Source organism: Macaca mulatta, chromosome 15 (genome assembly GCF_049350105.2).
Source record: "Macaca mulatta isolate MMU2019108-1 chromosome 15, T2T-MMU8v2.0, whole genome shotgun sequence".
Taxonomy (NCBI): domain Eukaryota; kingdom Metazoa; phylum Chordata; class Mammalia; order Primates; family Cercopithecidae; genus Macaca; species Macaca mulatta.
The window spans coordinates 96,301,086-96,327,946 of NC_133420.1; the positions used below are offsets into that span (position 1 = coordinate 96,301,086).

Consider the following 26,861-nt stretch of genomic DNA (forward strand, 5'->3'; position numbering starts at 1 on the left):
GACCTACACGTAAGACCCAAAGAAAATAAAACTACTAGAAGAAAACATAGGGGAAATGCTTCAAGACATTGGTCTGGGAAAATACTTTATGAGTAAGACTTCAAAAGCACAGGCAACAAATGCAAAATAAACAAATGAGATGATACTGATACAGAAGGGGGAAGGGAAGTGCTGAGTAAAGGAGGGTGTGGTCCCTGGCTAGGGCTCCACCACTGGGCCTGTGCCCGTGGACTTAGGAGATGACAGGCATTTTTGTTTTCCTGCCCAAATGTTGCATTTCCAAGACCACCCTGGCCTGCCACGCCCCCACCCCGAGCCTATAAAATCCCCAAGACCCTAGCAGGCAGACACACAAGCAGCTGGACGTCATTGGCGGAAGAAGACGGAAGTGGTTGGATGTTGAGAGGGGGTCTAGGGGAACACACTGGTGGAAGAGCACAAGACATCAGCACGCTGGCAGGCCATGAACGAGCAAAATCAGGTGGAGTTTGGCCAGGGCAGTCCGAAGAAAGCCCCAGCCCCTAAGTGGTGTAAATCCAGGGGAAAGCCTTCCCGCTCCATTCCCTTCTGGCTTCCCCCATCTGCTGAGAGCTACCTCCACTCAATAAAACCTTGGACTCATTCTCCAGGCCAAGGTGTGATCCGATTCTTCTGGTACATCAAGGCAAGAGCCTGAGATACAGAAAGCCCTATGTCCTTGTGACAAGGTAGAGGGTCTAATTGAGCTTGTTAACACAAGCCACCTAGAGACGGCAAAACTAAAAGAGCTCACGGTAGCACAGGCCCACTGGGGCTTCAGGAGCTGGAAATATCCACCCTAGATGCTGCTGTGGGGTTGGAGCCCTACACCTCCATCTGTATGCTCCCCTAGAGGTTTGAGCAGCAGAGCCCTGAAGAAGCAAGCAACTCCCCATGTTGCGGGCCCTGCAAGGAGGACAAGGGAACTTTTCCTGTTTCAATATCAAACTAAAAAATCTGCATATCGGCCGGGCGCGGTGGCTCAAGCCTGTAATCCCAGCACTTTGGGAGGCCGAGACGGGCGGATCACGAGGTCAGGAGATCGATACCATCCTGGCTAACATAGTGAAACCCCGTCTCTACTAAAAAAATACAAAAAACTACCCGGGCGAGGTGGCGGGCGCCTGTAGTCCCAGCTACTCGGGAGGCTGAGGCAGGAGAATGGCGCGAACCCGGGAGGCGGAGCTTGCAGTGAGCTGAGATCTGGCCACTGCACTCCAGCCGGGGCGACAGAGCGAGACTCCGTCTCAAAAAAAAAAAAGAAAAAAAAGAAATCTGCATATCAAAGGAAACAATCAACAGAGTGAAAAGACAATTTACAGAATGGAGAAAATATTTGCAAACTATTCATTTGACTGGGGATTAATATCCAGAATATACAAAGAAGTCAAACATGTCAACAGCCAAAAAACCAGACAATTAAAAAATGGACAAATATATGAACAGACATTGTTCAAGAGAGGACATACAAATGGCCAGCAAATGTATAAAGAAATGCTTAGCATCACTTAGCATCAGGGAAATGCAAATCAAAATCACAATGAGATATCACCTTACATCAATTAGGATGGCTATTATTAAAAAGATAACAAATGCTGGTGAGGATGTGGTGAATAGAGAACTTTTATATACTGTTTGTGGGAATGTAAACCTGTATAGCCACTATGGAGAAGAGTATGGAGTTTCCTCAGAAAACTACAAATAGCACTACCATGTAATCCAGGTAGTGCTGGGCATTTATCCACAGGAAAGAAAATCAGTATATTGCAGAGACATCTGCACCTCCATGTTTATTGCAGTATGTAAAAAAAAAAAAAAAAAAAAAAATTAAATAGATTTAGGAGTGCAAGTGCAGTTGTCTTAAATGGATACATTGCACAGTGGTAAAGTCTGGGAGTTTAGTGCACCCATCACCTGAGTAGTGTACATTGTACCCAATGGGTAGCATTTCATCCTTCACCACCCTCCCACCTTTTGGAGTCTCCAGTTCTATTATTCCATGCTGTATGTTCATGTGCACCTGTTCTTTGGTTCCCAGTTACAAGTGAGAACATGTGGTTATTAACTTTTTGTTTCTGAGTCATTTCACTTAGGAAAAGCGCTTACAGTTCCAACCACATTGTGCAACGTTATTCACAATAGCCAAGATCTGGAATCAAACTAGATGTCCAACAACAGATGAATGGATGAAGAAAACATGGTATATATACACAATGGAATATTATGCAGCCACAAAAAGAATGAAATCCTGTCATTTGCAGCAACATGGATGAAATGGGAACACATTATGTTAAGTGAAACAAGCCAGGAGCAGAAAGTTAGACACTGAATGTTCTCACTCATGTGGAGGCTAAAAAGAGTTGATCTCACAGAAGTAAAAAGTAGAACAGAAGGCACCAGAGGCTGGGGAGTGTAAGAGAAAGGGAAGGATAGGAAGAGATTTGTTAAAGGAAACAAAATTTCAGTTAGATAGGAGGAATAAGTTCTAGTGTTCTACCGTAGGATGACAATAGTTAACGATAATGTTATATAGTTTCAAATAGCTGGAAGGAGGATACTGAATGTTCCCAACACAGAGAAATGATAAATGTTTGAGATGCTGGGCATGCTAATTGATCTGATCACTGTACCTTATATGTATAGAAACATCACTGTGTACCCCATTAATATGTGCAATTATTATTCATCAACTTAAAAAATTTAAAAAACCCTAAAAAAAAAGCCAATATATATGCAAAGAAAAGTTAGAAGATATTTGGAAAGGAAGACTCCATTTATGATAGTAAAAAGAAAATATCTATGTATAAACTTAATGAACAATGTCCAGAACCTATATGTGGAATGCTAAAATACTTTTATGAAAGATGATACAAATAACCTTGAACAAAAGAAAGGATGCACTTGTTCTTGTTTGGAAGACTCAACTTCATAAAGCTGTCAGTTCTCTGTAATTTAATGTATAGATTTCACACAAATCCCCAAATATACAATTATGTTTTTGCAGGTTCTTTTCTGGAAATAGACAAATTGTTTATAAGAATCACTTGAAAGTATGACTAATCAAGATTAGCCAGGAAAATCTTTAAAAAGAAGAGAAATGGGTAGGGATGGGAGTGGGGGTGGGCAGCTCTACCAATAACCATGTAACAGTCCTGCATGTTACAAAGCTTTAATAGGCAATGAAGGATTGTATTAGCAAACAGGCCAGTGGAAAAGAGTGGAAATTTGACATGATAGGTCCAATTCATATATAAATTTAGTAACAGTAAATACGGCAACTCAAATAATTGAGAACAGATAACTGGTTTTGGAATACTTGGATAGACATATGGAAAACAATAAAAATGGGATCCATTCCTTTTTCATATACCAGGTTAAATTCAGAGGTTAATTGTAAAAATGAAAACTCTACATATACTAGAAGAGAAAATGTGCTAATAGCTCTGTATCATGGGAATAGAGGAAACTCTCTAAAACACTCAAAATTTAGATGCAATAAGGAATATGATCGATACATTTGATTATGTTAAAAATGTTGTATGTAAAATGTAAAATACAGATAAAGAGTTGATTTTTCTAACATATAAAGGGGGGCTTAAGTAGCAAAGAAATAGGCCAGCATTCAGGAGAAATGGACTAGAGATGTGAGCACAGCATTCACAGAGAAACAGAAGCAAATGGCTTCTATCCATGTGAAAAAGAGGCTCAATTTTGATCAAAATAAGAGATGCAAATTAAAACTAAACTGAGATATCGTTTCTCACCATTTACATTTGGAAAAAAATCAGACTTTAACAGTGTACTTTGTTGGCAAGGCTGTGGGGAAACAGCCCTCCTACACATTGCTGAGAGGGTGTAAAATAGTATTATACAGGCATTTACCTACTTCTAGGAATTCATCCTGAAGGTGCAGTGGCAAAAATTTTAAAAGTCAAATGTCAAAACTATTATTTGCAGCAATATTAGTAATAGCAAAAGAGTGGAAACATACAATGTCATCAATAAAAGAGTAGTTGAATAAACTGGATAATTGATAAAGAGAAATACTATGCAGCTATAAGTAGGCATGAAAATATGAAGAACATAGATATATACACATACAGATACACACTCACAGACACACACTTCTAAGGGGTGATAGCAAATGTACATACAGTATGCTGCCATTTATCTAGGAATATCAGGAGAACTACCTATCTACTTATCTATTAGTTTTTTCCTCTATTGAAAAAGTAGTGGAATAATAAACCCTAAAAGAAAAACATCCTGATTGTGATATTGTAGTATAGTTTTTTCCGGATATTATCATTGGGAGAAACAAGGTAAAGAATATATGGGTTCTCTCTGTATTATTTCTTGCAACTGCATGTGAACCCTTCCCTTGGCGACAATTATCTCAAAGTAAAAAAAAAATAATAATTATAAAAAAGAAAGGATTTTGCATAAGGCACATTCCTTTTGAGACTGGTCTTGTAAAACTAGTTTACCTATTATGCAGAAGTTACATGATGCTGTGGATCAAACAAAACTCATCTTTGAAGCTGCGCCTCAGGGATGGGTTTTGTTTGGCCCATAGAGTATTTTTTTAAAGTCGAGCTCACATTAAACAATGGAGGTATTTTACATGAAAATCCAGATTTCTGCTTCCTCCAAAAAATCTATAACTCTTGCCACAGAGGCTTGCCTCATCTCATGCTAAGGAAATACTCTCTCCATTGCACCGTGGCCCACATCCCTCCTTACTGTTTCCATCCCCTGGATATCAGCTCTAGTTCTTAATTTCCCTGCCTGGTCCCTGGAGGCCTTTCACTTTGTGACCACTGTAGTAGGTATCTCATAGAACTGCATGAGGTTGGATTTGAAGCAAAATATTCCAGACTAAATAGAGCAGAATCTCATTTATGACAGAAGTGACTAGGTAAAAATGGACACGGAATTCTGATATTATCTAAAATATTTGCCTATCACAAGGTTTGGCACATAAGTGTTTAATAAAATGTTTTGTTTAATGAGTTAATTGCATATATTTAAGCTGACAGTTACATTTTCTTCTCTGTCCATTTTTTTAAAACTATTTTTCAAAACTCCTCATAGCTAGCAAGATTAAGTGAATTTTATCTTCATTTTGTAACCACTTTCTTTGAAAGAGGGAAGTAGAACTGGCCAAAAATAGGGAGACAAGAGCATGTAAGATACAAACACCTAATATCTAAACGCGGATTTGGCTGATTTTGTAGCTTTCTTTTCTTTTTTCTTTTTTCTTCTCTTTTCTTTTTTAAGATTCAAATGCTTCCCTTAGTAGAATCACTAAGTGGCTAAATTCTAAATTTATAGAATTTTCCTCTACTGGAAGATTTATGAATGCCCAAATAATCATTTTGTGGAAAATAATTTAAGCTAGCTAGTTATGGAACAAATATTGACTGGTCGTAGAAGATTTAAAGGAGGATTGGACTTTGAAGCAGGTCAGAAGTTTGAATCTGCTCTGCCACTCACAAACTGGGCATACTATGTAAGCTCTTGGAGACCCAGCTCTTTCACTCATAAATCCAGGATAATTTAGGCTAAAAGCTTTAAGTTATAAAAGGAGGAAGAACCTAGGAAGTCTCGAGACTGACGGCTTAGACCATGGTCCAGCAAACGTTTTCTATAAAGTGTCAGATAGATAGTAAATATGTGAGGCTTTTGTGGACCACATTCAGTCTCTTCCACCGAACCCCTGACCCTGTGTGTGTTTCATAGCTCTTTATGAACATGAAGGCCATTTTATCTCGTAGATCATACAAAATCAGACTGAGGATTTGTTCCATGAGCTGCAGTTTGACAACCCCTGGTTTATACAACATAAATGTTTTCCATGGAGGCTCTGAAGTTTGGATCCTGCTTGCTGATTTTCTGTGTATACGCCCTCGAATTATGCTGGATGTTTATTGGATATGGCAGATACTATTGGTATTTCCTGTCAGGTACCCAGCAGGCAGGGCTGAGGCCAACGTCTGACTGATATGGCTGGTAAGATACAATAAGGCCCTTCTACTTTCAGACCGTTTATCAGTTTCATAGATAGCTAAAGAAAGAGTACCCTGAGATGCCAATTCTCTGGGTCCTCATTCCACACACCGAAAATGATGACACCAAAACAAAAAAGGCCAGATGAGTACAGTGTGAGTTGTGGGATGCCCTGTGGCAGAGGAGCCAATTCGTGATGACAGCTAAGCAATTTTATAGTGTGGAGCTATTAATATATCCTAAGAGCAGTGGGACATGAAGCCCCATAACTCACCAGAACCTGGAGGCAGTAGGAAACTGACAGCCTCCCAAGAAAAATAGGGAGATGAATGGGAGATGGCTTCAAGATGGTTCCTCAGGAGCCTCCTACCTGCTTTGTGTTTTGGAATGATCATAGGGCATTCCTCCAATACTTGGATTAGTTACAGTACAAACTTTTGCTTGCATGATCTCTGTGGGTACATGCATGATTGCTGGGGTGTCGTGGAGAAACTGGCTGCTCTCTACAATTCTCCAACAGTTACCCTTGTTGGAGAGCAAAGTTTTATTTTTCTTGTTGATATAATCCCAATTTGATCATGCAACCAGAATAAAGCCTCAAGAGATAAATGGTGATTGATGTAAGTCATTCGTAGCCATCCCATTCTCCTTTCCAGTGACCAATTTAGGTTTAGGCATCTGACCCAGTTTGGGTCAATGATATGTAAGATGAGATTTACTTAGGGATTTGGGGAAAGAATTTAGTTTCTGGCAAAGTTGGAAGGCCCATTAGAAGAAGCCTTTTTTCTGCCTTTCTTATTGTTGTGGATATTATTTGTGTAATTCACTGAGATTAAAACTGCAGCAGTCAATTTAGCATCATAAAAAATAAGCCTGAAGGTGATAATCAATATATAAGTATGGCAGACCAGAAGGATGAAAAGAGCCTCAACTCTTGATGACAGCCATGAACTACTGAATGAACCCTGGGGCTTTTGAACATATGGAATGTAGTTATTAATATAATAGCTGTTTTAATGTCCTTATCTGATCATTCTAACATTTGCATCAATTTTGAGTTGATGTTGATTGATTTTTATCTTCAACATAGATTATTTTCCTATTTCCTTTCATGCCTGGTATTTTTTCAGTTGAATTCAGATTGCACATTCCATTGACTGTGAATTTTACCTTTGTGGATGCTGAATATCTTTGTTTTTCTATAAATATTCTTGAGTTTGTTCTGGGATGCAATTATTTGGAAATTTTTATCTTTATAGATCTTGCTGTTAAGATTTGTTAGATACAAACAGAGCAGGGTTTAGTGTAGGGCTAATTATACCCTATATTGAGGCAGGACTTTTCTGAAATACTGGACTCCATGTCCCAGGAGTTGGGTTTTCCCAACTGGCCAGTGAGATCAGGCATTATTCCTGGCCATGTGTGATCTCTGATCACTATTTCCTCTAATCATTTTGGGGGTTCTTTCCTGGCCTAAATTGCATGCATGAATCACTACTCTGCAAATATTCAAGGGGGATCATCTACAGATGTCTGTAGATCTTTTCTCTATAGCTCACTACTTTCTGTTAATCTGTTCTATGAACTTTAGCTGCCTTGGTCTCTCTGGACTCTGCACTCCACCTCTTTAATTTGGGAGTTTGCATGGCTCTGACTGCATCCCCTGACACTGAGCTGTAGCCTGGAAATTTTTAATGTAGTAAGCTGGGAAAATCATGGGGCTCACCTCACTTGTTTCCCATGTCTCAGACATTACTATTCTTTGATGACTGATGTCCAATTTCTTGAGAATATTTTTTTCAGTTGTTTTAAGTGGGAGCATAATTCAGCCTCTGTAAATTCATCTGGACTGGAAGCAGAGATACACAGTTACCCTTTTCATAAAAAAAGTAAATCATGAGGTTGGGCATGGTGGCTCACGCCTGTAATCCCAGCACTTTGGGAGGTGGAGGCAGAGGTGGGAGGATCGCTTGAGCCCAGAAGTTCAAGACCAGCCTAGGCAACATAGCAAGACTCAGTCTCTACAAAAAATCTAAAAAATAGCTGGATGTGGTGGCCTGTGCCTGTAATTCCAGCTACTTGGGAGGCTGAGGTGGGAGGATCGTTGGAGCCTGGGAGGTCAAAGCCTCAGTGAGCCTCAATGCTGCCACTGTACTCCAACCTGTGTGACAGAGCAAGACCTCGTCTCAAAAAGAAAAAAGAAAATAAAACTAAATTATGACATTAATTGGAACAAATGGGTTTATGGTTGAACTACCCTTAATTGGCAACAGACAGTAGGTAACAGAGTCCCCCTTTTTGTCTGGTTTGTCTTCATCTGGCTTTTTCCTATGACTAGGCTGGTATTGCCCTTTCTAGCCAGGGAGAGAGTTAATGATCATTTAAAGAAATACTGAAGTTGCTGGCAAGATGGCCAGATAGGAACAGCTCTGGTCTGCAGCTGCCAGCAAGATCAACACAGAAAATGAGTGATTTCTGCATTTCTAACTGAGGTACCTGGCTCATCTCATTGGGGCTGGTTAGACAGTGGCTGCAGCCTACAAAGGGTGAGCCAAAGCAGGGTGGGGTATCACCTCACCCGAGAAGCTCAAGGGGTTGGGGAACTCCCTCCCCTAGCCAAGAGAAGTGTGAGGGACCCTGCAGTGAGGGACGGTGCATTCTGCCCCAGATACTATGCTTTTCCCATGGTCTTCGCAACCCACAGACCAGGAGATTCCCTCGGGTGCCTATGCTACCAGGGCCCTGGGTTTCAAGCACATAACTGGGCTGCTCTTTGGGCACACACCGAGCTAGCTGCAGGAGTTTTTTTTTTAATACCCCAGTGGAACCTGGAACACCAAGACAGAACTTTCACTTTCCTGGAAAGGGGGCTGAAGCCAGGGAGCCAAGTGGTCTATCTCAGCAGATCCCACTCCCACGGAGCCCAGCAAGCTGAGATCCACTGGCTTGAAATTCTCGCTGGCAGCACAGCAGTCTGAAGTAGACTTGGGGTGTTCAAGCTTGGTGGGGGGAGGGACGTCTGGCATTACTGAGGCTTCAGTAGGCAGTTTTCCCCTCACAGTCTAAACAAAGCTACTGGGAAGTTTGAACTGGAGAGAGCCCTCCATAGCTCAGCAAAGCTGCTGTAGCCAGACTGCCTCTCTAGATTCCTCCTCTCTGGGCAGGGCATCTCTGAAAGAAAGGCAGCAACCCCAATCAGGGGCTTATAGATAAAACTCCCTGGGACAGAGCACCTGGAGGAAGGGTCGCTATAGGCCCAGTTTCAACAGACTTAAACGTTCCTGCCTACTGGCTCTGAAGAGAACAGTGGATCTCCCAGCACAGCACTCGAGCTCTGCTAAGGGACAGACTGCCTCCTCAAGTGGGTCCCTGACCCCCATGTCTCCTGACTGGGAGACACCCCTCAGCAGGGGACAATAGAGCAGGTGTCTCATACAGGTGAGCTCCAGCTAGCCTAGAGGTAACCATCCAGCTAGCCTCCACCCTGGCAGGTGCCCCTCTGGGACGAAGCTTCCAGAGGAAGTAACAGGCAGCAATCTTTGCTATTCTGCAGCCTCCACTGGTGATACCCAGGTAAACAGGGTCTGGAGTGGTCCTCTAGCAAACTCTAGCAGACCTGCAGCAGAGGTGCCTGACTGTTAGAAGGAAAACTAACAAACAGGAATAACATCAACAAAAAGGACGTCCATACAAAAACCCCATCTGAAGGTCACCAAGAGCAAAGACCAAAGGTAGATAAATCCATGAAGATGAGGAAAAACCAGCAGAAAAAGGCTGAAAATTCCTAAACCAGAATGCCTCTTCTCCTCCAAAGGATCACAACTCCTCACCAGCAAAGGAACAAAACTGGATGGAGAACGAGTTTGACAAGTTGACAGAAGTAGGCTTCAGAAGGTGGGTAATAACAAACTCCTCTGAACTAAAGGAACACGTTCTAACCCAATGCAAGAAAGCTAAGAAGCTTGAAAAAAGGCTACAGGAATTGCTAACCAGAATAACCAGTTTGGAGAAGAACATAAATGACCTGATGATGGAGCTGAAAAACACAACACAAGAACTTAGTGAAACATACACAAGTATCAATAGCTGAATCAATCAAGTGGAAGAAAGGATATCAGAGACTGAAGATCAACTTAATGAAATAAAGTGTGAAGACAAGATTTGAGAAAAAAAGAATGAAAATGAATGAACAAAGCCTCCAAGAAAAAATGGGACTATGTGAAAAGACCAAACCTATGTTTGATTGGTGTACCTGAAAGTGATGGAGAAAATGGAACCAAGTTGGAAAACACTCTTTAGGACATTATCCAGGAGAAGTTCCCCAACCTAGCAAGACAGGCCAACATTCAAATTCAGGAAATACAGAGAACACCACAAAGATACTCATCGAGAAGAGCAACCCCAAGACACGTAATCTTCAGATTCACTAAGACTGAAATGAAGGAAAAATGTTAAGGGCAGCCAGAGAGAAAGGTCAGGTTACCCACAAAGGGAAGCCCATCAGACTAACAGGAGATGTCTCTGCAGAAACCCTACAAGCCAGAAGACAGTGGGGGCCAATATTCAACATTCTTAAGAAAAGAATTATCAACCCAGAATTTCATATCCAGCCAAACTAAGCTTCATAAGTGAAGGAGAAATAAAATCCTTTACAGACAAGCAAATGCTGAGAGATTTTGTCACCACCAGGTCTGCCTTACAAGCAATCCTGAGGGAAGCACTAAATATGGAAAGGAAAAACTGGTACCAGCCACTGCAAAAACATACCAAATTGTAAAGTCCATCAACATTATGAAGAAACTGCATCAACTAACGGGCAAAATAACCGGCTAGCATCATAATGATAGGATCAAATTCACACATAACAATATTAGCATTTAATGTAAACAGGTTAAATGCCCCAATTCAAAGACACAGACTAGCAAATTGAATAAAGTCAAGACCCATCAGTGTGCTATATTCAGGAGACCCATCTCATGTGCAAAGACACACATAGGCTCAAAATAAACAGATAGAGGAATATTTCCCAAGCAAATGGAAAGCAAGAAAAAGTAGGGGTTGCAATCTTAGTCTCTGATAGAACAGATTTTAAACCAACAAAGATGAAAAAAGACAAAGAAGGGCATTACATAATGGTAAGGGGGTCAATGCAACAAGAAGAGGTAACTATCCTAAATATATATGCACCCAATATAGGAGCACCCAGATTCATAAAGCAAGTTCTTAGAGACCTACAAAGAGACTTAGACTCCCACAAAATAGCAGTGTGTGACTTTAACACCCCACTGTCAATATTAGATAGATCAACAAGACAGAAAATTAACAAGGATATTCAGGAGTTGAACTCAGCTCTGGGAAAGCAAACCTAATAGACATCTATGGAACTCTCCACTCCCAATCAACAGAATATACATTCTTCTCAGTACCACATAGCACTTATTCTAAAACTGACCAAGTGCTTGGAAGTAAAACAGTCCTCAGCAAATGCAAAAGAATGGAAATGATAAGTTTTCAGACCACAGTGCAATTAAATTAGAACTCAGGATTAAGAAACTCACTCAAAACCACACAACTACATGGAAACTGAACAACCTGCTCCTGAATGGCTACTGAGTAAATAACGAAATTAAGGCAGAAATAAATAAGTTCTTTGAAACCAATGAGAACAAAGACAAAATGTACCAGAATCTCTGGAACACAGCAAAAGCAATGTTTAGAGGGATATTTATAGCACTAAACGTCCATAGGAGAAAGCAGGAAAGATCTAATATTGACACCCTACCATCACAATTAAAAGAACTAGAGAAGCAAGAGCAAACAAATTCAAAAGCCAGCAGAAGACAAGAAACGACTAAGATCAGAGCAGAAATGAAGGCAATAGAGACATAAAAAACCCTTCAAAAAATCATGAATCCAAGAGCTGGCTTTTTGAAAAGATTAATAAAATAGATAGACCACTAGCCAGACTAATAAAGAAGAAAAGAGAGAAAAGTCCAATAGATACAATAAAAAATGACAAATGGGGTATCACCACTGATCCCACAGAAATAGAAACTACCATCAGAGAATGCTATAAACACCTCAATGCAAATAAACTACAAAATCTAGAAGAAATGGATAAATTCCTAGACAAATACACCCTCCCAAAGCTAAGCCAGGAAGAAGTCAAGTCCCTTAATAGACCAATAACAAGTTCTGAAATCGAGGCAGTAATTAATAGTCTACCAACCAATAAAAGTCCAGGACCAGATGGATTCACAGCCGAATTCTACCAGAGGTACAAAGAGGAGCTGGTCCCATTCCTTCTGAAACTATTCGAAGCAATAGAAAAAGACGGACTCCTCCCTAACTCATTTTATGAGGCCAGCATCATCCTGATACCAAAACCTGGCAGAGACAGAACAAAAAAGAAAATTTCAGGCCAATATCCCTGATGAACATCGATGTGAAAATCCTCAATAAAATACTGGCAAACTGAATCCAGCAGCACATCAAAAAGCTTATCCACCACGATTAAGTTAGCGTCATCCCTGGGATGCAAGGCTGGTTCAACATAAGCAAATCAATAAATGTAATCCATCACATAAACAGAACCAATGACAAAAACCACATGATTATCTCAATAGATGCAGAAAAGGCCTTCGATAAAATTCAATACCCCTTCATGCTAAAAACTCTCAAAAAACTCGGTATTGATGGAACATATCTCAAAATAATAAGAGCTATTTATGACAAACCCACAGCCAATGTCATACCGAATGGGGGAAAACTGGAAGCACTCCCTTTGAAAACTGGCATAAGACAAGGATGCCCTCTCTTACCACTCCTATTCAACATCGTATTGGAAGTTCTGGCCAGGGCAATCAGGCAAGAGAAAGAAATGAAGGATATTCAAACACGAAGAAAGGAAGTCAAATTCTCTCTGTTTGCAGATGACATGATTGTATATTTAGAAAACCCCATCATCTCAGCCCATAATCTCCTTAAGCTGATAAGAAACTTCAGCAAAGTCTCAGGATATGAAATCAATGTGCAAAAATCACAAGCATTCCTATACACCAATAATAGACAAACAGAGAGCCAAATCATGAGTGATCTCCCATTCACAATTGCTACAAAGAGAATAAAATACCTAGGAATATAACTTACAAGGGATGTGAAAGACCTCTTCAAGGAGAACTATAGACCACTGCTCAAGGAAATAAGACACAAATGAACAGAAAAAAAAAAATCCATGCTTGTGGCTAGGAAGAATCTATATCATGAAAATGGCCGTATTGCCCAAAGCAATTTATAGATTCAGTGGCATCCCCATCAAGCTACCATTGACTTTTTTCACAGAATTAGAAAAAACCACTTTAAATTTTATATGGAACCACAAAAGAGCCCATATAGCCAAGACAATACTAAGCAAAAAGAACAAAGCTGGAGGCATTGTGCTACTTGACTTCAAACTATACTATAAGGCTACAGTGACAAAAACAGCATGGTACTTGTACCAAAACAGATATATAGACCAATGGAACAGAACAGAGACCTCAGAAATAATGCCACACATCTACAGCCATCTGATCTTTGACAAGCCTGACAAAAACAAGCAATGGGGAACGGATTCCCTATTTATTAAATGGTGTTGGGAAAACTGTCTAGCCATGTGCAGAAAACTGAAACTGGACCCTTCCTTACACCCTGTACAAAAATTAACTCAAGATGGATTAAAGACTTAAATGTAAGACCTAGAACCATAAAAACCCTAGAAGAAAACCTAGACAATACTATTCAGGACATAGGCATGGGCAAAGGCTTCATGACTGAAACACCAAAAGCAATGGCAACAAAAGCCCAAATTGACAAATGGGATCTAATTAAACTAAAGAGCTTCTGCACAGCAAAAGAGCCTATCATCAGAGTGAACAGGAAACCTACAGAATGGGAGAAAATTTTTGTAATCTATCCATCTGACAAAGGGCTAATATCCAGAACCTACAAGGAACTTAAACAAATTTACAAGGAAAAACCAAACCCATCAAAACGTGGGCAAAGGATATGAACAGATGCTTCTCAAAAGAAGACATTTATGCAGCCAATAAACATATAAAAAAAGCTCATCCTCACTGGTCATTAGAGAGACCAGTGAACTCCCATTCACAAAGGGAGTTCCTTGTAAGTTGTATTCCTAGGTATTTTATTCTCTTTGTAGCAAATCAGCACCACAATGAGATACCATCTCATGCCAATGAATGGAGATCATTAAAAAGTCAGGAAACAACAGATGCTGGAGAGGATGTGGAGAAATAGGAACACTTTTGCACTGTTAGGGGGAGTGTAAATTAGTTCAACCATTGTGGAAGACAGTGTGACGATTCCTCAAGGACCTAGAACCAGAAATACCATTCGACCCAGCAATCCCATTACTGGGTATATACCCAAAGGATTGTAAGTCATTCTACTATAAAGACACATGCACACGTACGTTTATTACAGCACTGTTCACAATGGTAAAGACTTGGAACCAACCCAAGAGCCCATTAATGATAGACTAGATAAGGAAAATATGGCATATATACACCATGGAATACTATGCATCCATAAAAAAGGATGAGTTCATGTCCTTTGCAAGGACAGATAAAGCTGGAAACCATCATTCTCAGCAAACTAACACAGGAACAGAAAACCCAACACTGCATGTTCTCACTCATAGGTGGGAGTTGAATAATGAGAAAACATGGACACAGGGAGGGGAACATCACACACCGGGGCCTGTCAGGGGGTGGGGGGTTAGGGGAGAGATAGCATTAGGAGAAATACCTAATGTAGATGACAGGTTGATGAGTGCAGCAAACCACCATGGTATGTGTATACCTATGTAACAAACCTGCACGTTCTGCACATGTATCCCAGAAGTTAAAGTACAATTTTTTTAAAAAAGAAAAGAAATATTGAAAATGTTTTTACATTTGTCCCTCATCTTTTTATGTATGTTTTCAGTGCTTTTCGTTCCTTGTGTTGATCCAAATTTCCATTTGGTATTTTCTTTCTGCTCGAAGAATTTCCTTTACTATTTCCTTTAATATTGCAGGCATGCTGGTAATAAATTATTTCAGCATTGATTTTTTTGTCTGAAAAAGCTTTAATGTATTTTTATTTTTTAAAGATATTTTTGCTTGTTGTATATTTATACAGTGACCAGTTTGTATTATATTTTATTTATTTAAGGATGTCTCGCCACTGTCTTCTCTCCACTGTCTTCTGGACTGCATAGTTTCCAGTGAGATCTCTATTGTATTCTTTGCTTTGTTTCATTCCATGTAAAATGTCTTTTTCCCTCTGCTTTCCCAATTTTATCTTTGACTTTTAACATTTTCACTATGATATGCCAGAAGTGTGTTTTTATTTACAGTTTTTCTTCTTTGGATTTTTTGAACTTCTTGAATCTATTGTTTGTTTGTTTGTTTGTTTTTTCCTGAGACAGAGTCTTGCTCCATCACCCAGGCTGGAGTGCAGTGGTGCAATCTCGGCTCACTGCAACCTCTGCCTCCTGGGTTTAAGCGATTCTCCTGCCTCAGCTTCCCCAGTAGCTGGGCACCATGCCCAGCTAATTTTTGTATTTTTAGTAGAGATGGGGTTTCACCACATTGGCCAGGCTAGTGTCTAACTCCTGACCTCGTGATCCTCCTGCCTCGGCCTCCCAAACTGCTGGTGTTACAGGCAGGAGCCACTGTGTCCGGCTCTATTATTTTTTCAAACACGTCTTCTGGACTCTTCTGTGTCTCTTATTCTTTTGAGTTCCAGTTATGTATATGTTAGGTCATCTGGTACCTCTTTGTTCTTGGATGTTCTGTTCTTTTTATTTCTTCCACTTTTAGTCTTTGTATTTCAATTTGGATAATTTCTATTGATCTGTCTTCACGTTTCGCGATTCCCTCTTATGCTATGTCTGGTCGGCTATTACTCTCTGAAATTATTCTTCATAGGTATCATATTTTTCATTTTTAGCATTTCCATTTGAGTCGTTTTGACAGCTCCCATCTCTTTTCTGAAAATTTCCAGCTGTTTGTGTGTGTTATTCACTCTTTCCAATAGAAGTTTTAATGTTTTAAACATAGTTATTTGAAATTGTTTGGCTGACAGTTCTAATACCCGGGCCATCTCTGGGCCTGGTTTTACTGATGCTTTTATGTCTTGACGTGGGTCTTTTTTCTTGCTGTTGTCTTTCTGTGCCTCAGTTTTCATCTTGCTTTGCATGGCTGTGTCACAGATGGTGTTTCTTTGCATGATTGTTGCTTGTTACTCATTGAGGTGCTGTTAGCATAGTGTGAGGAGGGACAATTTCCCAGTACTTCCTCCTCAGTCTCAGTCTTAGGCAGACTGTGGGCCTGAGTTTTGGGAGCAGGACTTCCTGAGCTTCACTTCTCTTCCTCCAGTGGTAGATAGACTCCCCTTTCTATTCAGTCTATGCTTACGTCAGAAGCAAATTCCCTGTCTCTACTTTTATAGCAGCCTAACTCTGCCCTGTACTGGTGGGTGGTCTTTTGTGTAAGTGAGTTCCCCTTCAGGATCGGCAGAATTTTGCTTTATATCATTACAAGATTTGGGTATGAACAGGCATTCTGATCCTTTTTTAGTAGCATATGGATTTTGCCTAATGTCAATGTAGGGTGGGGAACAGGTTTTCTATCCCTCTCCTGGGACAGATATTCAAATAAGGGTCAACTTCTGAGATTCTTACTCCTTCCCCAGCGGCAGATGTCTTTTGGTCTATATCAGGGTAAAATTTGGGGTACACACGAGGTTGTACTTGCCTTCCAGATGCAGTCAATCACAGACTTCTTCTCATGCAAGGGCCCAAACACAAATGGGCTTCCCGGGGTCATCCTGCTCCTCTCATAACTCATCAGGCTCTGAGTCCTGCGCCATCAGGGGTGAGATGGCACTCCTGGGTTTCCTACCCTGCCTTCAGTGTTTCTCATAAGCACCCAGCAGAGACTCACAGAAAACAATTGCTGAGTAGGTGAGGACTCCACTTGTGCTGGGCTCCCTGGGATTCTAAACTGCTGTGCTAGTCCACCTTGAGTCTTCACAAGTGCATTTATCTTTCAGTTGTTCTTTTTCTTCCTGCTTTTTAGACTGTCACCTCCTTCTTTCATAGTCTGCTGAGAGTGAAACAATCTGTGTCTCTTATCTCTCCTCGGAGGTCCATGTCACCTTTTGAATTCATTTCATTTGGTTGTCTTGTACCCTCAACTCTTCAACTCTATATTTAATATTAGGGTTAGAGTAATGTTCTGCTGTGGCTGTTTACACATTCTAAACTCAGGTACTGTAGCTTATTCATCAATATATCCTGACAGCTAAGCACATGCATTTCTCTTACTAACATAATAATATGTTCTGCTCATTATTGGCATAAAGTAGACATGTTAAGTTACTTTAATATTGGAAGATTTTCTATTTTGTTTCTTCTTTTACAAAGGATCTCAATATTTCCTCTTGGTTACTCCCTAGTGGTAGCATTTTTAAAACAACTAACAGTATTAGTAAATTTTCTGACAGTATTTCAGGAATGAAAGAATAGCAATGATACAGAAACCAGTACACAGAAGGACAGAAACAATTGCTTTTAGAAATAAATAAATATTGCTATATTACAGAAAGATGAGGAAATAATCACCAAGCTTTTTCTGAACAGGATGCATGTCTGAGAAAAGATACCAAGCTCAGGTTTTCACCCCAGAGACTCGGGCCTTTTTTTGTGTTGTCAGAGTTCTTGTCTCTACTGAATGTTGAGTTTATGGAAAAGGAGAACACAAAAACAAATCAAACAGATGCCAAAGGAAATGCCTAGCCATGAGAATGACAAGTCCAGTCCTCTAAAACTGCTCACAACCAGCACCAGTGTTGAAAGTAGTTAATTATTTTCTTCCCCTTTCCCTGCTTTTGTTGTAACTTTGTTTCTCTTGGTTTCTTATTTTTTCTTTATTTATGTTCCTATATTTGGAAAGCTTTGATTCTGATTTTGGTTCCTTTTGGTTCCTGTCCCCGCATTGTTCTGTGCCTGGTATTTGCCCTCAACTTCATGACTTACGTTGGTTCTTGCTTCTCAGAGTGGATCTGATAGCCACAAGCCTTTTCAGGCAAATACCTCTGATACCATCAAGCCCCACTCCATGGCCAACGTCCTGAAATAGATGAGGACATCTGCCTGTCTACTCTTTCTTCTGACATTTCACATCTCTTTCTGTTTTTTTTTTTCCTCTAATGTCTAATCACATAGTTTTTGGAGTTAGTTAACCTTAATCCAGGTCAATCTATATCTCATACTTCCTCATTCCCTCAAACTGATTTGTGTGTTAAGGTACCTAAATTATGTGTATGTATTTTCATTTTTTCCTTGTGTTGATAGAATCCATGTGTGTCTCTGGTGACTCATTAGTGGATTATATGTGGTATCTCTCTCTGTCCATTCTGTTTTCCTCAGGAGATTTTAAAATCAGCATAGGCAAGATTGAACTTTAGCCCATCCCTAAACTTTAGAACAAAGTTCAAGTTCATGCTTCTTGGGAGGATGTAATAAAGCTTCTTCCGATTCTGATGACCTCATTGTAAGCTATAATTAATGTATACCCTTTAGTATTTGTTTGGAAATGCCTGCATCTGGATGTGCTAGGGATGATAATGGGTTTTGGAAGATAATGCACATAGCAAGCATACTGTATTAACTATTTGTTTTGTTGTTGTTGTTGTCATTGTTTTGTTTTTTTGAGGCAAAGTCTTGCTCTGTCGCTTAGGGTGGAGGGCAGTGGCATGATCTCGGCCCACTGCAACCTCTGCCTCCCAGTCTCCTGAGTAGCTGGGACTACAGGCACCTGCCACCACACCTGGCTATTTTTTTGTATTTTGTAGAGACAGGGTTTCACCCTGTTGCCCAGGGTAGTCTTGAACTCCTGAGTGCAAGTGAGCCTTGGCCTCCTAAAGTGCTGGGATTACAAGGATGAGTCACTGCACCCAGCCCCTCTATTAACTTTTCTTATCCTTATTATCCTTTGCTCAGTTTTCTTTTGGACTGAAAAAGCATGTCCTTGTTTAACCACTGAGGACTCAGATCATCACATATATCACTGATAATACAGGTGACCAGAATGATTTTTTTTAAAATTTTGACTAGAACAAATTGTTGATAGTTGAGAGACTTTCCAATATGCTACCCTATCCCCTTTAGTGCAGGCAGACTATCTTCTGAGTGGATAATATCTCATTGGAACATGTATGATACCTCTATTTCACTTCTTCCTCTTTTTCTTTCCAAGTTTGATTTTTGCAATTTTTCTCTTTCCCTCAAATTTCTTGAATGACGAGCTTTTCTTGGCTTTGCAAATGGCAGATGTTAGAGTTTGTAACAACTAGATCTCAGGTTATGTGACATCACTGGCTCTATATAACAACTAGACTTCAAATATCTTTGAAGAAAAATTGCCTTAAAAATAAGTTTTGGTCAGCTAACACTAGGTGCATTTGTGTTGCATAATCTAATTTTTAAAATCCTGGTGTTTTGTTTCTCTCAGTCATGTCATATCAATTTACACTTTTAAAAGTTTTCTGTGTGAATTAAGGACAGTGTTATTTAGCAAAGGCAATTATTTGGTTACCTCCCCTGTGCTAGTCGCAGCCTGGCATTTAATCTGGCTGAGGCCCACAGACCGCAATTTGAACAATCAGGGTAGTTTTCTGTAATTGCAATAAATCATATCATTAACCATGACAGACTTTTCCTCCCACAGATTTTTTTTTCAGTAGCGGTTAACTCCTGAACTCCTCATGAAGGCCAGACTTCACTATAGTCTAGTGAATTTCATAGTCAGCTGGCACAATATAAAGACGGAGTTTGTGTTGGAAAAACAGTGATGTCCCAAGAGCAGAGCCCAAAGAGGTCTTTCTAACTTTAAGAGATGTAAGGCTCAAATGAATATGCCACACACAGAGACCATCTGAAAGAATAATTTGTGAAAGGATTATCTGCTCTAAGACTGTTTAATTTTCTAACAAGGAAACAGATGGAGATCAAGATGTGAGGCATACTTATATTGTTACATTTTGGTCATTTATGTAAAATACACCTGCTACTGTATTGAGGCTTCCTGGGATTAAAAAAAAAAAAGTATGAAAAGAGAAAATATTTTAAAAGGAACATTTATTGTCACCTTATGTAAGATAATTTTACAATATGTCCATTTTAAATAGGAATTTTTTAAGTGGACTATGTTTAAGGCTCTACCATCTTAAAAACTTCACTTTTGCCTTTGCTGAAATCCAATGCCTGATGTGGAGCTACCTTTAAAAGTTTACAACTTCAAATGATATACTTTTCTTTGTTATGCAGTTTGGGTTCAAAGTATTGGCTCTAGCTATGGCAGAATGAGAAGTGAGAGCATTTTAACTTTCACCTTATTTCTTTCATCTATTGATTTTCTTAAGCACATATTTTGTTCATGTTTTCGATGTTTTGACCATTTATACCTTGCTCCATAGCTGTTAGTATCCTTTGTTTTGTCTCTAAGTTCAATAACATAGCTTACTGTTATGATGATCTAACTTGTGCTGAAAACAGAACCAAGTATTGCTTAGGATTTATTTTTTAAAATTTAAAAAAAAGATGTAATTTCACATCTCTAAGCCCTCGCTAATCAAGGGACAATGTCCCAATGTCAAGGGTTCCTTGTTTCTCTTTAATTTCTTTTGATCCTTCTTTCCACTTCTAAATCATTCTTACTGTCGTTGTGTCTTGTACTAGGGATGTGGGAGGTAAATTCTTCGAATCTTGCATGATCCATGCTGTCTTTATTTTGCCCTGAAATTAATTTCTATCTGTGCCAGCTATCTAATTCTGGCTTCGAGATGATTTTCCCTGAGACACTTGAATGTGTTTCTCTGTAGTCTCCTAGTGTTTAGTGTGTGTTGAGAAGTTTGTCCCCGGTTTGATATCATTTTTAATAGTGGTTTTTTCTTTTTAGTGGTTTTACTTTGTTTCTGTACTTGGTATTCTGAAACCTCATAATGAGTCTGAATCTTTTGTTATTGTTGTTTTAAAATTTTATCTTCACCAGCATTTGCTGGCCCTTTCATTCATTTGGTTTTTAGACTTTTTCATTGTAATAATCACACCATTTGATTTCAGAGTTTTATTTGTTTGTTTTGCATCCTCAGTTATAATAGCTTATCCTTGTCTTTGTTTTTATAGAAGTAGTATCCTTTTGTCTGTTAACTTTTTAGAAATAAGCTTTATTTGGCCAGGCGCAGTGGCTCACGCCTACAATCTCAGCTCTTTGGGAGGCCGAGGCAAGCGAATCACTTGAAGTCAGGACTTCAAGACCAGCCTAACCAACACGGCAAAACGCCGTCTCTACTAAAAATACAAAAAAAAAAAAAAAAAAAAAAATTAGCCAGGCATAATGATGGGTGCCTGTAATCCCAGTTACTCTGGAGCCTGAGGCAGGAGAATTGCTTAAACTCAGGAGGCAGAGGTTGCAGTGAGCTGAGATCGTGCTATTGAATTCCAGCCTGGGCGACAGAGCAAGATTCCATCTCAATAAACAAACAAACAAACAAACTTTATTTTTTAGATCAGTTTTAGGTTCACAGGAAAATTGAGTAGAAGGTATGGAGACTTCCCATATATTCCCGTGCCTACACACGCATAGCTCTCCTCCTTATCAGCATCGCCCACAAGAGGGGGTCATTTGTCACATTTGATGAATATACACTGACACATCACTATCATCCAAAGTCCATAGTTTAAGTTAGGATTCACTCTTGGTGTTGGACATTCTATAGGTTTGGACAAATTCGTAATGACATGAATCCAACATTATAGTAATACGGAGTAGTTTCACTGGCCTAAAAATCCTCTGTGCCCTGCGTATTCATCCTTCCCCTTCCCCTAACCCCTAACAACAACTGAACTTTTTACTGTCTCCAAAGTTTTGCCTTTTCTAGATCATTATATAGTTACAATCATACAGTATGTAGCCTTTTCAGATCGACTTCTTTTCACTTAGTAATAATGCATTCAATTTCCCTCTATGTCATTTCATGACTTGACAGCTTGCTTCTTTTTAGTGCTGAATAATATTTTATTGTCTGATGTACCAGAGTCTATTTTATCCATTGACCTACTGAAGAACATTTTGGTTGACTTAACATTTGGACAATTTTGAATAAAGCTGCTTTAAACATGTGTATGCATGTTTTTGTGTGGACCTAAGTTTTCAACTTCATTGGGCGAACACCAAGAAGTGTGACTCCTGGATTATATGGTGAGAGTATGTTTGGTTTTTATAAAAATCTGCCAGACCACTTTCCAAAGTGGTTGGGCTAATTAGCATTCCCACCAAAAATGGATGAGAGTAACTGTTGCTCCCCATCCTCATCAGCATTTGGTGTTGTCAGTGTTCTGGATTTTGGTCATTTTCTGGTAGGCTTGTAGTGGTTTATCTCATTGTTATTCTCAGTCATGTTTCTCTAATGAGATGATGTTGGACATCTTTTCATATGCTTTTTTACTATCTGTATACTTTGGTGAGGTGTCTGTTAAGGTCTTTTAGTCATTTTTAAATTGGGTTGTTTTCCTATTGTTGAGTTTTAAGAGTTCTTTGTATATTTTGGATAACAATCCTTTATCAGACAAGATTTTTTGGCAAATATTTTCTCTCAGTCTGTTTTATTTTTTCATTATCTTAACAGTGTCTCTTAAAGAGCAGAAATACTTAATTTTAATGAAGTCCAGCTTATGAATTGCTTCATGGGTTGTGCTTTTGGCATGGCGTCTAAAAAGTTGTCAGCCAATGCAGGATCATCTGAATTTTCTCTTATGTTGTCTTTGAGGGGTTGTAGTTTTAGATATAGATCTGCAATTCATTCTGAGTTAATTTTGCAAAGGGTGTAAAGTCTATGTCTAGATTCTTTTTTTTTCATATGGATGTCCTATGATTCTAGTGCTGTTTTATGAAAAGAGTATCTTTTTTCCACTGTATTGACTTTACTTGTTTTCAAAGCTTAGTTGACCAAGCTTTGCATTTCTGGGCTCTGTATTCTGTTCCATTGATCTTTTGGTCTGTTCTTTTGCAAATACTACCCTCTTTTGATTATAGTAGCATTACACCTAACTTTTAAAAAACATTTGAACACAGAAAAATGTTGAATGGTGGGTATAGTGAACCCTAAACCCACAAACTAGATTTAAACATTTGATGCAGTATCCATTTAAATCTCTCTATCAAAGATATCAAAACTTCTAAAATAATCTTTCTTGTTTAGTAAATTATTTATATTTTTTCTGATGTCAATGTCTGATCATTTCTCTTGGTTATTCTTTTTCATGTCATTGGTTTTCCTTGAAGAAATGATCCTTAGTAGATTATTTTAAAGACTAGATTGATATTGTACAGGGTTGACAGAAGTTTCTTATGCAATTGCGTGGTGATTAATTCTATAAACTGGCCTGAGTTTCCACTAGCATTGCATTTGTATCTGCTTCCCTAACACGTTTTACTCTTCAGTGAGAAGAAGCCTGGTTTTAAGCTCTGTGTAAGAGGGCAGGGTGTGTTGGTTGTCAAGCTTCACTTGGATGTGGATATGGAGCAGTCAATCAGCTGAGACCTCTGCTCCAATTGTGTAAGATACAGACAACTTCAGTTGTCTAAGTGGAATGATGTTTCCTCTTTTTCCTCCTGCATCTCTGCTATGTGATTCCAGAGTTACCTTAAACTTTGTTTGCTCTGTTAGACTTCTAAATATAGGACTGTTATTATTGAGTTGGAGAAACATACTTCTCTCTGTACAGATACAAAAGATTTGATAAACAAAAGCATGGCTTGGGTTTCAGCTCCTGGTAAACCCCTTGCTGGGAACCTATGTGTGTAGTCAAACCTACACAGCTGTATGTGGAAGCCTTACCCACATTCAGGACCTAAGGTCCTCTCTCCCAGAGTATAGTTCTTTTTAAATATTTGAAGAGCTCTGTCAGGGTGAGGGAAGATACATGGAAGGCTTCAGTGGCCTTTCTAGTACCCACCCCAGTTCCCACCTAAATATAATTTCTACATTGCTACCAGCAAGGTTCCTCTAATATACATAAATATAACCTTTTCACTTGCCCAGCAAGAGAGGAAGTGTGAGTTTGAGGCCCCAATCATGAATGAAATTATATTAATACATACAGAGAAGTCACGATGGGGAGCTACTGAATGGTCAGGACAAAGGGAGCCAAAAACCAAGTTAAAATGCCCAGATGAAAGTAAAAACTGTGGGAATAAAACTGAGAAAGTGTGCGGGGTTAAACATGGTATCTGCAGAATCAGCTCAATGGAGGGGATCCCTGAAGCCATGGAAGTTAAAGAAACCCAGAGGGCCCCAATGTAGACATAACGAAGAGCCTTGGCAAATATGGCCAGGATGGCGAAGGCATGAAGAATCTATAAAGTTCAGATAAGAAACATTTAGGCATAGAATAATAATCTGTGCCGTTTTATATTAAGTGTGTCATACATTTATAACTAACTATTCAAACTTTTCTCATTGATCATGCACGGAGTCAGGACTATTGTGCATGGTATAAAATTACCCCCAGATGTGGCCAATGCTTAGCCACCTCCTCTCCCACTCATTCCCAACTTTACCATACACTATTGCATTTCCAAACCCTTTGTGGTCACTTGAACACTGAGTTCTCCCATATGTCTATAACTTTGAACATAAGATTGTATCTAATTCTTTCCAGCCAGCCTGAAAAATACATTTGCCTCCTCCTAGACCTAGCTAGAGATCTGTTTGCCACTGGAAACATTCCTAACTAGCCCATGTTGAGTTGATGCTCCATCTTCTTCCCTCTATATTTTGCCCTTAAATTATATTGCAATTGTTTAACTACTCATCACAAATTATTCCCTTCTAGAACTGTCCTTATCAATCTCTGTTACTTGATACTTAACAGGAAGGTGCTTAGTGATTGTTAGCTAAACAGATGAATGAGGCCCATGGTCTATCCTTCTCTAACCTCTGTTCTTTGATATATACCCTCTCCTTTTACTTCTCTTTTATGCATGAGTAATTTTTATTTTTCAAACTCAGAAAAACACATCTGAAAGATACACCTGCTCAGAGGCTATGATAGCAGTCTATTTATTATTTCCCCTTACAGTCATATAATACATACTATATATGGGGCACTGGCAGAAACACTGGAGATGAACAGAAGTAGACCCAGTTCCTGCCATCATAGAGCTGATTGTTTAGTGGGGGAAAGTGATGTCAATCACATGGTTATACAGACAAGTATAATCATATTCTTTGAAGGAGGACTGTATGGTGCTGATGGTGCTGCCGGAAGCTCTAATCATGGCAGCAGGTAATTAGGGAGGTCAGGGAAGGCTGCTTCTGGGAAAGTGACAAAGAAGCTGAAATTGAATAGGAGCAAACAGAGTGATCCAGATAGAGTGCACAGTATGTTCAATGGCCCTGCAACTGGCATAGGGAATAGGATAGACTAAAAGAAGTCTGTGTGATTAGGAGTGAAGAGCAAAGATGAGCATATTGAAGAAGTTGGAGAGTAGCAGGTATTAGCACATGCAGTGTTTGGGCTATGCTAAGCAGCTCTTGCCTTTAAGTGTGCAGATCCTGGGACCAGACTGCCTGTGTTTATATCCTAACTCCAGCACTTACGTCCTTGGGAAAGTCTCTTTGCCTCCATTTTCTCATTTGCAAAACAAGGATCGTATTAGTACCTACCTGATGAGGATTATATGAGTTAGCAGAAAAGCATTTAGAACAGTTTCTAGCACATAGCACTATGGTAATTGTTAGCCATCATTATTATTCTAGAAAAAGTATGTACATATATATATTTGTGTGTATGTGTGTGTATACATATATATGTATCCATGACTTAATTTTCATGACTTAGTGTAAATACTTCCTTGTATCTAATCTTGCCCATATTTACTTTGGTAATATCCCAGGAAAAACATTCTATATTGGAAAGGAGAGAGAGATGGGAAATTGAGACTTTTTTTTCTCTAATTTTTTCTTTGAAACTATGATTTTGAGACTTATGAAGATTCTGATACAGTTTTAAAACCTCTCTGTATAAAGGATTATATTCTTTTTTCCATTTATTACCCCTATGTAAGAGCATGAGGACCCAATAGGTAGCATTTTTCTGTAGGCTAAGAAACAGTGTGCTTTGAGCACCTAAATACATTTATTCAGCACCTCTTCTTGACCCCTTAAGTTGAGGTGGACATGCAGTAGCAGAAATCTCGCTGATAACCACCCCCCTTTTCAAGTCATTAACTACTAAGACATACATGCATAAAGGGTATAAAGGGATTTCATTTCAAGCATCATTGAGTTGTGAAGGTAAAAATTATGCATTATTTGTTCCGTTGGAACTGTTATTTGAGAGGCCATATTGATTTCATTGGTGACCACATGTAACTTGTAACATTTCCTTAAATGATCATTTTGATTCTAATTGTGTTGAAATAGCATCCAAAGCACAAATAGGGGGAAAAGAGAGATTTCATCTAGCACTGCTTTTTTATTGAGTGCCTCCTTTATGCTATTTAGTGAAAGTGGAGCCTGATGTGTGTATGTGTTTCACGAGTATTGCTGAACGCGGTGCCTCTTAGAAGATCCTACCTTCTAAGTACATTTGGACCATGAAACAATATTTCCTTTTATCTCCCTTTGTCATTGTTAATTAGGAAAAATTGCCAGATTTCCCAGTGGTAGCATGTCTAATTTAATAACCTGAGAGTCTGATGCTTGAAAATATAATGAAG

General features: G+C 39.2%; 1 protein-coding gene across 1 annotated transcript in view; it reads left to right on the forward strand.

Moving 5' to 3' along the window:
* The first annotated feature begins 463 nt into the window (after positions 1–463).
* The window catches only part of LOC100424819 (histone-arginine methyltransferase CARM1-like), a 255,681-nt gene continuing 229,283 nt past the window's right edge, over positions 464–26,861 (forward strand). Inside the window, 1 exon segment of the mRNA XM_077966419.1 lies at positions 464–635. Within this exon segment, the coding sequence (XP_077822545.1) occupies positions 464–635 (172 nt within the window).